General features: G+C 36.2%; 1 protein-coding gene across 1 annotated transcript in view; it reads right to left on the bottom strand.

The window, feature by feature from the left end:
• Positions 1 to 14,165, bottom strand: part of AOPEP (aminopeptidase O (putative)) — a 183,878-nt gene that overhangs the window by 162,845 nt on the left and 6,868 nt on the right. The window contains exons 2-4 of the mRNA XM_015820752.1: positions 13,201 to 13,367; positions 4,445 to 4,592; positions 2,047 to 2,295 (exon numbers count right to left, since the gene is read on the bottom strand). Of these exons, the coding sequence (XP_015676238.1) occupies positions 2,047 to 2,295; positions 4,445 to 4,592; positions 13,201 to 13,367 (564 nt within the window). The remainder of the gene's footprint in view (positions 1 to 2,046; positions 2,296 to 4,444; positions 4,593 to 13,200; positions 13,368 to 14,165) is intronic.

Genomic DNA, 14,165 nt, shown 5'->3' with positions numbered 1-14,165 from the left:
AGCTATTTCCTTTGGTAGCAGTCAAATGCAAAGAACATTTTCAGAACAGCAGCTCTTTTGTTCCTGTCAACTGTATTATGTTATATTTATACAACTGAGGATCAAGTAGTTGATTAAATGCACACGCAGCACAGTACTCTTCCTGTATCAAGATAATACATAAGGTAATAAGAAGCTTTGGAAAACATCCATGGCTACAGTAAAGAGAAAATAGTGTATAGGATATAACAGAAAGGTCCCTACGTCACTGTAATTATTAAAAAAATTTAACATTAATGTCAAAAGTAGTCAGAAGTACAAATACCTAATTATATCCTTATGGTACTGTGCTTTTTTATTCATTTTCCCCTTTTAAATAAGAAATGAAGAATTTAAATCCCAAGAACTCCCGTAAATATTTAGGCGTTTTAAAACAGCATTCGTGTGTATACTGCTTTTCTTTAGATTTGATCATTCCCCACTCTTTTTGGCTTCTGCATTCAAAGTAATGTAATAAATTGCTTTAAACCCTAATTGTTCTACCATTCTGAGATTAACTGTCTCTCTGCTTTCAGATGTTTGTTGCTACTAATATAACAGCTTAGGTTATCCTAAACTGTATTTATGTGTGTGGCTGTGACTAAATTCCGAAAGAAGTAATCAAGGGTTTAATTAAAACGTACCTGGCAACTTGTACAGCTAGTTCAAACTTAATCTTTGCTATATCGTTGGTTCATTTTCTCCCTCAGGCTATCTACATATGGTACACAGCTCTTTCACTGTGTCATTCTCCTCTTCATCTGGAACATGCTTCTCTTTAGCAGTCCAATACTGCCTAATTTCATTTTTGCTCAGCCATTTTTCTTCTTCTCCTCTCAGCCAACTCCAACACAGCTAACATTCTGCTTGCTCCTTAGCCCATTTCCACTTCCCCCATCCATCAGATATGTATTTGGGAAAAGATCCATTTCCACCTCCCAAACTTCTTTTCCCAGCCTCAGATATCACCCTAGGTACCGTTTGTAAGTCTGGTGATGGTGTTACAAGACAGCAGGCAGTGTTACCTTTTCTATTCTGTCATACAACTGAAGAATTAATTCCTTATTTATAATTTAGATTCATAGGGTGCCCAACTGAGTAATGACTCTTTTATGTTATAGGTTCCTACCCTTTATAGCCACATCTGCAAAGACAGTCACTTTGAAAAATGCAAAAAGGATTTTAACAATGTTTTTCTTCCTGGCAAAGACATACTGTACATACATGCATACATACATACCTACATACTGTACATAGATACATAAATACATACATATATATATAGTATATACATACATATGGAGTAGGTTCACACATTCTGCTAAGTCATAATGTGGTTTATTTGGCTATGTCTCAGTATGAATCCAATCACTGTGATTTGTCATCATTTTTCTACAACATAGCACATTCTGCATTTGATTGCAGTTTATTCAATAAACCATCATCGCCATCAGCCATTCAGCTGGCCACTCTATGGATCAGCACTCTCCATGACCCTCTGTTGTGCACTGCCTCCTTCAGATCCGCTATGGTCATCTTAGTGTCATCCTTTATAGCAGTGATGGCGAACCTTTTAGAGACTGAGTGCCCAAACTGCAACCCAAAAACCACTTATGCATCGTCGAGTGCCGGGTGGGTGTGGCCCATTGGGTGGGCGTCGCTGCAGTGGTAACGGCAGACTGGGTGGGACTAAAAAGTTCAATCAATCAATTCCAACTTTGTAAGATCTTTTTTTTTCCGTGAGAAGTTGAAATTGACTGATTGAACCTTTTTTTTTTTTTTGCACACGGTGACGGAGGTCTAAAGCGAAAAGGTTTTATAAAACGCAGCTGAAGGCCTAGGACTGGGGCGATGGCGCGCGTGCCCACAGAGAGGGCTCTGAGTGCCGCCTCTGGCACCCGTGCCATAGATTAGCCACCACTGCTTTATTGTGTCCAGCCAACGGGTATTATAAAGGATGATACTGGGATTCAATAAGCCACTGGTAGCCAAATTAAACCACACAGAAAACGGGAAAAATATCCATACCTTGCCATTCCAAGACTGGAAAAGTTCAATGGAACTATCAAAACATCAAGCCGGGAAAAGGGATGTGTACCCAGCAGATCATACGCCGCAGAGAGACATTGAGGAAGCAGGTGGAATAAAACCTTTTTGCAGGATTCCTTAAGGCACAGAGGAGCAAAGATGCGGTGAGGAATAATAACCTGAGCAGAGGTGGTAGGATCTTGGAAACGACAAGGATATGGTGTATGACCGCAAGCCTTTTTTAATAACCTGGCAAAGACAAAGAAGTCATTGAATGTTGATTTTTTTTTAAAAAAAGTTGTGAGCATTTGAGGAGAATTCAGCAAAACGTGGCCAAGAAATTTGTGTGATTTGTTCATACTTGTACAACATTAAGAGGGAAACATCTGGATCAGAGGACAGTTTCTTTCCTTTGACAATCTTTTTATCTGCTATATATAGAATTCAGAATCTCATCCAGGCAAGAAAAATGTGGTTGGGTAACTTGTTCGAAATTATTGCAAGAAGGTCTGCAGGGATTTTCAAATATTGTTATCTTTTGTCTCGCCATCACCTGCCTGTCACCTCTGCAATTTAGGCAGTGAAATAATGCTAATGCCCTAAACCAGGGGTCCCCAACCTTGGAACTTTAAGACTGGCAGACTTCAACTCCCAGAATTCCCCAGCCAGCCATGCTGGCTAGGGAATTCTGGGAGTTGAAGTCTACAAGTCTTAAAGTTGCCACGGTTGGGGACCCCTGCCCTAAACTACTCAATAATAGCACTAGCACTAGCACTTAGACTTATATACCGCTTCACAGTGCTTTACAGCCCTGTCTAAGCGGTTTACAGAGTCAACATATTGCCCCCATAATCATGAACACCTCAAGCTAGGGCGCTCTTAGAAATATCCATTAAAAAAAAGAAATTTTCATCTTGAAAGTTTTTCCAGATGAATGTGAAAGTTAGTTCTTCCAGTCAGTGAAAACCACCATGATAACAAATCTGATAATTATAAAAATAAAGGACAGATTGAAACAAGCCAGTGCACAGAAAAGAAAGAGGGGGAAAAAAACCACAAGAAGGGTTGAACATTGCTTCTATATACATGGCTTGTTGAATCATAGCAGTTGCTAAAATTCTTTGCTTATGGCCTCTAACATTTTTGAAATACATATTACTTATGTGAAGTTCTTGTAAGCTTGCCTAACTAATTTTTCCTGCTATTAGATAAAACCTAAAAATGAGATTCTATCATGCAGTCATCCTGCCTGGTTCATAGAATTGATAATGCTTCCTTCCATTTATAACCCTATCATGTTTTGTCATTTTTTTTAAAAAGGAAAATATATTTGGAGGAGAAAAATAGTACTAACAATGCCTTTGATTTGGTATAGTTCATTAACTATTTTAACCCTTAACCAATTTCCTGTGATTAAAAAATGGTCATAAAAAAGTGAAAACACTGCAGTTGTGGTTTCTTTTACAGATACACTTTTGTTTTTTATCATCTGCAGAATACAGGACAATAAATTACTGACATGCAGATAGCCTGAATTATGCTCCTATCTGGAAGGGTATATAGCCACAACATATTAACAACAATTTTTTTTCAAATTCCTTTCAATCAACGTTTGATACGAAATGCATACTCTAGAAGCAGTGGTTAGATCAGATCTGCAAAATGCTTTTGGATGGTACTTTCATTCTATAAATATAGGAACAAAGATTAGAAATGTAATTTTTCAAACCAACAATGAAGAGATGGAAACAGGAATGGGATTTTAAGAGACAGCCTGCTAATAATGTGAAAGAACAATGACAAAAATATGATACAGGAATAGCAATCTAATAAGCTTCATAAGATATGCCAGCATCAATCAAGGCTGTAAAATAGAGCACAGTTTTTACCATGCAAAATAATAAGGAATTTGGAATTTAAAAGAAGAAATAAAAAGGGATGCTAAAAAGCATTGTTTTATTAGGCCTCAATTAAAATTCACCTTTTAAGCAATCCATTTTGTCTTTGGTTTTGCCTCTGTAGTGACATTTGCAATCATGTTCTTGTTAACCTCAGTGTTAGAAACTAACATGGTTTGAATAATTTAAAACTAAAAATGTAACTGAAAAAAGTATAAACTCTGTAGAATTTAGGTGTTCAACTTGCACATTATGCAGCTAAAGTAAATGACATAAAAAGCCATGCTCTTTTTCAAAGAACCCTTTCTTTCTTTCTTTCTGTAAAAGCAACACACCCTTGCCTATCCTCTTTCAGTGGACTATTTCTCTTCTACAGTTTTCTTCTGCTTTGATTAAACACGTCCCACTATTGTTCCTCGACTACGATGAGTCATTTTCTTTTATAATAGAAGAAATTGAATGTTCTGTAAAGTACATATTTTTCAGCTGTAATCACCAACCTGACATCCACTTTTGAAGACAGCCCATCATTCTTCAGATCATCAGTTTCGTAACTTTTTCCTTTAACTTCTGCCCAACATCCAACAGCAATAGCAAAGGTGGATGCTGGCATTGGCATTGTCACATAATAAAACCAACTTAATATACCTAAGAAGAAAAAACATGTAGATTATGTTATCCATCAAGTTTGCTTACCATTTGTTAAATCTAAATCAGGTAAAGCTTGAAATAGAGATTTGTTTTTGTTTTAATTTAATGTTTTATTTTGATGTTTTGATTGGATTGTGGCTTTGTACAATTAAGTTTTACAAAGATAAAATATTACCTAGGATGGACCTAAAAGTGCAGGACACACACACCGTGCAATTTCCACTTGCTTTGCAGATACCTAAGATCTGCTCTTGATTATCATGGGATCTTCTAGATCAGAATTTGGAAACATAAAATGTTAGAAGATCAGGAGAAAGTCTTACATGAGTGGATTTCTGTGTTGTGATATGAGATTTCTGAGTTTTTAAATGGTGAGATTTCTTGCCTAATTTATGTGTAAGATGGCAGTGAAAATACTGAGTGTAATGCAGTGTTGCATGAATGGATGAAGTCAATTTTTCCATGCTCTATCCAGCTTTTGGAATCCCTAATTCCTAAGTCGGGAGAGGGTGAGGAATGTTGAATGTAGTGGGAGAGGATAACTGCCATATTTAGCAAATTTGAAAAAAAAAACCAAGTGCCCTCCGAATAGAAAAGCAGGATATAACTGGGATATGTATGTGTATACCTCCACCTAACTTAAGGAGATTCGCCGCTTCCTTTGCAAACTGTAGGTAAAATATATCTTGTAACGTTCAGTACATTGAAGGAGTATATGAAGCTTCAGTGTGGAAAAGGAAACAGCCTTGCCAACTACTTGTGCAGAGTGAGATGTTTGCCTTTAAAGAAAAGTATCAATGTGGGATTAATCTCAGTATGCACATATTTATACCCACTGCAAGAGCCTTGCTTCTGCAGCACTGATCCAATATATTCCATCTGATTCTGAACTATAATAAATAAATTAAATAAATAAATAAAAATACTACAATAAACAAATGTTCTGTAACACTTCCTTCATTTTGCTTAACATGCATTGATTATATCTAATGTAATTATTCAAGAATCTTCTTCTATTCCATTGTATATTTGTTTTCTATAAAAGTTGCAAATTAGGTTCCATTTCCCCCAATAAATGTATTTATCAGTGATATAAAAGAAATTCACCATATATTTCAAACTCTAGGCTAATGCACATTTGCAGTGGACCCACTGTGTTAATATAATTAATAATCACCTATCTTATAGTGTTATTAGAAGGAACTCATACTGTATATGAACTGTTCTGATCAGTCTAAAACATACTGTAATCTGAAAGTAGCAACTCTAAATGCCAATGTGTCTGTGAATACATATAAAAGAATATACAAGGGAGGGAGGGAGGGAGGGAGGAAGGAAGGAAGGAAGGAAGGAAGAAGGAAGGAAGGAAGGAAGGAAGGATCTTTCTCTGGGGAAGAAAGGCCTTCTCTCTTGCTTAAAAGCAGGGCAATTTAATTGTTGGTAATTGGTTGGCTTCCCCCGCCAAAAAAAACTACATTAATGGATAAATACTCTGTACAGGCCATTTCAGATCCCTTTCTGTGGTCTCTTACTCTGGGAATAAAAATACAGAGAGGAGAGAAAAAGCAAGGGGGGCCCCACAGCAGCCATTTTGTGGTCAAATGCAAGGCAGATGATTAAAAAGAAAAACCTGTCAAGTGTATCTTTGGGACTGAAAGCTAAAGCTACAAAGCTAAAGGACTCTCTCAAATGTTGATGATTATTTTAGATGTCTTTCTACTGAACCACTGTTTATTTTTAGGTACTATACTGTAACTATCGTGCTCATCACTATTAGAAAGTGTCAAGCTATCTGTATTTCCCATGTAGCATTTTTAATCATGTATAACTTTTCCCCAGCATTATATAAAATAGAAATATTTGATCATTCTTTTTCTTCATTCCTCTTTATCTCTAACTACAGTGTTTCCAAAAAAAGTGCAAGAAATAAACTAAACTAACATTATTTTTTTTTATCTTTATCTTTTCCTCATTTCTTCCTCTTTGTCTTTCTATCCAGAATGTTAATCCACTATCTTACTATATCTATTGGGACCCTATGAGGCTCCCTTGGATACAGCACCACCTAGGGTAGAATATATATATATATAATTATTTTTATGAAAGAAATGCATATTTTCATGTGGTACAACAGAAACACAGAAACTCATAAAACATTGAAGTGCAGCGTATTTGTTAAACATTAGAAGTGAATTGCTTCCCATGATGCTATATTAATAATTTTTGTAGCAATCAGTTTTCACCATCACTTCTACATGAAAATTTACACATATGTAACATGGGGGAAATTCCCACCTATTTACAAATTATGCAAATTATGTCAGATAATTTGCAATACTGTACCTATAAATTTAAGATGTTATTCTAATTAATAATGCAGGAATAATTTGCATTTCATGTTCTCATTGAAAATCCACTCAGTTTTTAATTGTATTATTGGGGCACTCCGTTTATTTTTTTTCCTCTTAGCCCTTTGAGTAGAATTATTTTTTAGCATCTCAATTATATTTCAATTTACTTCTTATTGTCTGCCTTGTGAAAGGGTACACTGAGAAGGGCACAAACTGACTTTTAAAAGACATTTAATATATTTTAATAATGTATTGTCATATGTAATAATATAAGAGAAATCCAGCTTTATATTATTTCTACTGCATTGCAATTAATTTAATCAAGCTTAAAATCCCATTATCTAAAAAGCCTAAAAAATGAAAAAGAAACAAGAGCTGATAGTTATTTATTAAATCTCAGTTAAGAGGCTTTTTTTCAAACTTCCTGAATCTAGCAATAGAATTTGAAATGAAATATTTTTAAATTTTGAAGAAGCAAATAACCTCTTGACGATTTGCCTAGAACTATTCAGCAGGTTCCAACAGACATTTCAATAGAAGATTTTTTTTTAATGTCAATTAATATGAAACTGGAGAAAAACAACAGATGCTCCAAAAATTGCAAATGTAACACACTCTTCTCCAAATCTGAAGGAGGAAGACATTTTTGAAATTGTGACAATAACTTATTTCTGGAAAAAATATTATTGGACCAAAAGTTTGTGGCTGCACAAAAAGCTGGATAGAGTTGAGGGTGAGCTGATAACATCAGTGGAAATCACTTTAGTGAAAACTTCTCCAAAATAAACATTTGTTTCTGGAACTTCCAATACACCTCTGAAATTCCCAGTCAACTGGACCATTGTGGAAGGATATCCAGAGATATTGAGTGGCCACGTAGTTCCCTCCACGCAGGAGGTACTTAATCAAGTACTTAATCTGGAAAATCCAATCTCACTTACTGTCCACAAGGTTGTGCAACATCTAAAAGGTTGTGGTATGCAAGCAGGAGCTTTCACTATTAAAATTGAGGACACAACGAAGGATGGAAATCAAAGGAAATTCATACTGAATGTTAACAGGAATTTCTTTTTTTTATTTTATTTGTCAAACAAAAAAATGCAAATTCAAACAAAGAAAATTAGAAAATCAAATTGTGACAGGGACAATAGGCATGCCAGTGCACTTGTGCATGCCCTCTGGGGGACCTATTAAATACGGAGTGAGGTCCACAGAAGTTAAGTTAGAATTAAAACTGTGAAAATTCTTGATGGCAAGAGCAGTTGAGCAACTGAACACTTGTAGATTGCCAAGCTCTACAACAGAAATGTCCACGTCAAGGTCCGTGCGCCAAATCCAGTCCTTGATGTGTTTAGATCTGGCCCAGAATCAGACTAGTAGGAAGAGATGATTGACTATGTAGTGGGGGGGGTGAGCTGAAGCAGTGGCAGCACCAGAGAGCCTGGGGGAGAATCAGCAGGTATTGCTGGGCCTCTGCTGAGGCCCTCGGGATCAGCGTGCACAGGTCCAACTGATCGGGGTTTCCAGTAGCTTCACGGGTGGCCAGCAGCTGCACAGAGTCTTCAGGGGAAGAGTCAGCTGGAGCTGCAGGGCTGCCAGGGCTTGGTGGGGACCCCAGAATCAGCGCACGCAGCTCCAGCTGATGAGCGCTGCGTGACAAGGCCAGCCAGGCAGTGAGTGAGTACATGGGAGAGGAGAGGATATAAAAGGAGGGGTTTTGCAGGAAGAGGAGGAGTGAGGGGGGAGAGAAGGTGATGGGGAGGAGAGATGTCGGTGGGGCAAGCCTGAGGGAGAGAAGGGGATGGAATAGGAGAGGCTTCTATGGGGCAAGCCTGAGGGAGAGAAGGGGACAACAACTGGTTCTTTGAGGGCAACCATAATGCTGATGCAGTCCTCAATGAAATTGAGTTTGACACCCCTGCTCTACAGGTTTACAAATGGAGTCTGGATGTCTACCTGTTAGGCATGAATTAATGGATTTCTTCATGGAGAAAGGGATTATACTAAAATGATCTATGGGATTTCTCTCACTTCATATATTTTATGCTTACAAAAATGTAATCCTGCCCAAATCTTAAATAAATAGTACGTACTCGTCACATTATTCCCTTGCAGTCTAAGCAATATTGTACAAAATGCAGAAGGAATAAGGAACTGTCACCCAGAAGAAGGCATGACTTTAGGAAAAATGACTTTCACAGGTTTCAGTTGTCATGCTCAGTTGCAGTTAACAAAAACAGAAGCTAAATCTTCTAGAAAAAGCAGGCAGGGGAAACAATGCAAGCCCTAAACTCACAAAGATCCATTCTCACAACACTAAACCACTGTTTATAGCAGAAGTTTTTGAACTAGGTACAGCCTGAGCTTCGCTGACACAGAGAAGTAAGGTGGGAGTTATAGATCTTCTCTAAGTAGAAAATATTTGTCTCTCCAGCCAGATAAAGGAGGCTAAAGTGCCCTTTAGCCTATTCTGAGGTGTTGTCACTTCTTGAATAGGGGCCATTCAGCTTCCTGTAGGTAATGAGAGGCTATAGCACTTTCAAGCTTCCTGATGCCTTTAAACTCCCATTTGGCAACTTCCCTCCATCCACCTCAACAAGGAATTGGGGGAGCATAAGGCAAGTAAGGTGAGGCCAGCATTGCACAGGACCAGCTTGTTCTCTGCAGTCTTTAGCCAAGGTGCAACAGAATGGCTGCTTTGGGAATGGAGGCAGAGGAGAGAAGAAGCAAAGATAGATGGTGTTGTAGCTTAGGAAACTCCAATGATCTTGGCTAGGAGAGGTGTGTGTGCCTCATGGAAAAGAAGAGAGGAACGTTGTCTCTGCCCAAGGGGGGATGTGCTCCTGGTATGCCCTCCACCAGCCAAGCTCTACTGAGTGCTATCCTGGGGAAGATGCTGTGCACTCTCTCCTAAGCTTTTCCATGCTCATTGGTGAGAAGCTGTATCAGTTTTGGGGGTAGGGTGGTGTTAGCACAGCTTTGGCCAAATGTTCCTCCTACTAAGTGATCTACCTGCTATGTATCCCAAATAGAAGTATCTCAATTTCTGCCCAAGGCTGGCCACTTCCCATCCATCAATCGATCCATGATCAATTAGATGAGGCTTATGCTCAAATCTTAAGCCAGATTCAATATTTCCCCATTAAGCATCAACTGCCAGTTGCTTTTTTCTATGTCAAATAATACATCATTTTTAGCTTGGCTTTTATTAAATATAATCTGAATTTGAGCTACATTTTCAGAAAATTGAAGACAAAACATGATTTTTTTAACAAGAGAACTGCCAAAGTAATTTTTATTACTTGGCAGAACTGAAAATAATGTTCAGGCACAGTTGCCTCTTCTGAGCAGACAAATCCTGCCAAGTTTCAGATTATTAGAATTAAGGGTTATGTATTTATTCAGCAACAACCAAAACAAATATTGATGATCTGCTTTAGAAAAATGCTGCCAGATAAGTGGTCAAACTGAAATGGCAAAAACCCCTCTGATTTGCAGAATTATGTAAAAAATAAAAATAAATGTATGTTTAATGGCATACCATAGTTTTATTCATAATATTCAAACATTTCTTAATGTTTGATTTGTCAGAGGCTTCAGTTTCAGGCTCTTTAGTTTCAGGCTCTTGTGCTATGAAACTAGTCCTCAGGAGCTCTCATGAGCATTTGAGTTTGGACCATAGATTCAGAGACATTTTTGTAAGAAACGTCTGAGGAAGCATGGCAAACTAAACATGTCTTTGAAAGAGCTGAGATGATGACTGTGACTCTGGGCAAGGAGAAGATAGGAGATTACATACATGTGATCTAGACAAGTGCTCCTCACAGTGAGATTGCAAGGCAATAGTCACCTGCAGATTTCAGGCACCAAGAAATCAGGGGGGCAAGCCATCATGCTCACAAGTATACCAGAGACTTTTAAAGGACACTGAGTTTGCTAACCTTCTTTCTAATCATTTTCAGAAAATTGCTTTTTTAAATTAACCTGAGACCATTAAAGATCTTTAGAACAACAGGTTTGAAAAGCTTCTTGGTGAGTTAATCATCTTTTTTGAGCAAAATAAAAATTAACCATAAGAATTTAAAGAATTAGCAATAAATAGCAAAAATGCAATGTTGATCTAAGAAAGTTATAAACCAATTAAGAATACAAACACATTTGAAATATTTAGACTTTTACTTTAAGATTTTGGAAACAAATAAATAGTGTTTCATGGAAACCAAATTGTTTTCTCTTTGGCTGTAATAATAATAAATTGAATTGTCTATCTTAACCCATAATGGAAATCTAAGACTTTATGATTTTAGAAATTGGACACTAGACGGGATGAAAGATTACAGGTAGAAAAAAGGGGGGAAAGTGTAAACTTGTCTTTGTTTTTTGATTACTACTGGAATTTACAAAATGACACAAAATGTTGTGACATTTGAAATCCCAAGGAGATTTTCGAAAAATGGGGCCAGTAGTAACTATGATATTAGCAATGTGGACTATGATGCCTGTTTCCATGAACAGACTATGCACAAAAAATGCTAATGAAGGAATGACAGATGTGAAACAAATTTTATCCGATGCAAAAATAGTAAAATCAGAAATACTGGATATCAAACAAAACTGTGAATTAGAAGATAGAGAAGGCAGCTAAAGTAGAAAAACAAATGGCAATCTAAGGAAATGATCCTAATAAAAGACTTTTTGCTGGTTACACAAAAAGAAGTTGATTAAAGCATTGAAAATCAAAGTAAAATTACAAATATAAATCAAGAGAATGATCTGGATAATTACTTTTTGTTGGATTTAAAAAGGTTTGCTAAAGCCTCAAAGAAGTCTTTGGGATAGGAAAAAGAGAAACTGAACAAAGACCAAATTCTATGACATCTGAATGAATGATATTGTTAGAAGTAAAAAAAAGGGAATATAAAGTTGGTTTGTTTGACCAAGGTTAAAAAATGTTTTATAAAGCTCGGATAACCTTTTATGGACTTTTTGCCAACACGAGGACTGAAATATTGATGATTTATAGATTTACATATAAATAAGGGACAGGTTATAGGAAGAAGAGAGGTTTGTTTGAAAACTTGTAGGGGGTGAAGAATTATCAAAGTTGTCTATACTTGGGATGAAGATCGGAAGTCACTTGTTTTATATATTTCTTTTCTTTTTCTTTTTTGCATTTTTTAATTCTTCCTGTTTCTCTTTCATTCTCTGGGTTTAGTTTGTATTTGCTTTTATTACTGTAATAAAAATTATAAAGAAAAAATGTGTAAGAAATTTTAAGATTGTATTCTTATGATATTGGTAATATCCAACTAAATTCAGTAAGGTTTACTTCCGAGAATAAATCAGTGAAAATACAGCAAAGCTGATTGAGAGAACCAAGAAGTGCTAAGGATATTAAGGGCTATACTAAAATCTAACTATAGAAAAGCTCACTTTGAAATGCATATGTTCTTCAGTAATTATGTCAATTGTTGGCATTTTGTTGTTTGGATTTTTAATTTTAAAGAAAAATAAATTTCTATTGTGAAGCAGATTTCAGTAAGACAATTCAACCAACAGAAATAAGGTTAAGTTACTTAAAAATAATCAACAACAAATAGGATTTGCTGTACCAAACTTCCAATTGTCAACCTGAAATGGTCCTCAGTATCAAGGCTAATCCAATCTAAACAGTTCACACCAAGGAGGTGTATTCTAAATCAAAATTGTTATTGTTGTTGTTGTAAGCATGCATACTATGGCATTCAATTTGATTTCTCATGTTTCTTGTATCAAAGAAAAAAGTTATTTTAGATCATTTAAGGATATCTCAACCACTTAATCCTAGCTCAAGATACTAAACACAATTCTAACTGATCCACTCTTACTGCAAAAATGTAATTCACCATAACAAACAATTGTATTTTTACAAACACTTTAAAGCAAGATTTCAGGTTATTATAAATTGTTATGGCAACACAGAAGCAGATTTCTATCATAACTTTGTTTAGAATTAATCCACCTACGAAATGCATATTACTAGTTCCTGAAAAACAAGGATTGGTGAGAAAAGCAAAACTGATAAGAAACAGGAATCAAGTAAGGAAGAAAAAAATTAAAAGAACGAATATGAAGTTAATGGTTCCAGATAGAGGTGGACTAGAATCTCATCAGAGTACATAGAAGAAATGCTCCACTGATACTAAATCATTTTCCAAATGAATATTGTATCAAATATTAATATAGCCATATAGCAATATAACAACATGTTGTACCTTTTTCAGATTCTGCTGGTTCCGCTACATTCTCACCACTCATTAGAACAACAAAGCATGCATCTGCTCGGACTGTAGCTTGCCATGTTGACATGGCAACAGGCGGTTCCTGGCATGGAAAAAGGGCCCTGTTGTTTATTGGAGATCCCACTGTATAAACACATGGTCTATAGGGAACAGAAAAAGATAAGGAAGTAGTGTGTACTATACAACTTATTAAAAGAAAAACAAAATTGCTAACAGAAACAGAAATTCAAACTATTAATATCACTCAATATATCTTGTCTCAATCTAGTCTGAAAAGAAAGGATCATATCAGAGGATAATTACTTCTTGAACCTTATGTGAAATTAAATTCTGATTTGCTCTTTGATATCTCTGAAGACCAGAGTAGATAGAAATACATTGTATTTGAACTTGCATGAGGTTATTCTGCTCTAAATAATGCAATAGAGTAGTTTTGAAAAATTGTTTCTGAATTGATCACAAATTTACCATCACCAGGAATAACCTACCAAGTGGAATATGAATTTGTGGTTTTACAAATGCATGCATGACTGGATATAGCATTAATGGTAGTGCATTAGGAGGGTAAACTTTAGCAATCCTCAGGCCTATTTGTGACCTCTATTCGTCTCTTCTGGCACAACAATAGGGAAATCAGAAGCTTCCATTTCCATTCAAGGAGAACATATAATTTTAAATTTAAGTAATGATAAATCCTAACTACAGTTAGTTAGACTTTAGTTTAGAAGGGATAAAACCACCACATTTACGTTGAATAGAACAGAAAGGAAAAGGGGGCTGTAGATAAATCAAGACTTCCTTTCTTAAATGTAAGATTAACAACTGTATGCAAACCAATCCTAGAGTTGAGACTCTAGAAAGAGTACAGAGAAGAGCAACAAAGATGATTAGGGGACTGGAGGCTAAAGCATACAAGGAAAGGCTGCTGGAATTGGGTA

Source organism: Protobothrops mucrosquamatus, unplaced genomic scaffold (assembly GCF_001527695.2).
Source record: "Protobothrops mucrosquamatus isolate PMUCROS unplaced genomic scaffold, P.Mucros_1.0 scaffold1175, whole genome shotgun sequence".
NCBI lineage: Eukaryota > Metazoa > Chordata > Lepidosauria > Squamata > Viperidae > Protobothrops > Protobothrops mucrosquamatus.
This window is presented reverse-complemented; position numbering and strand designations above follow the sequence as displayed.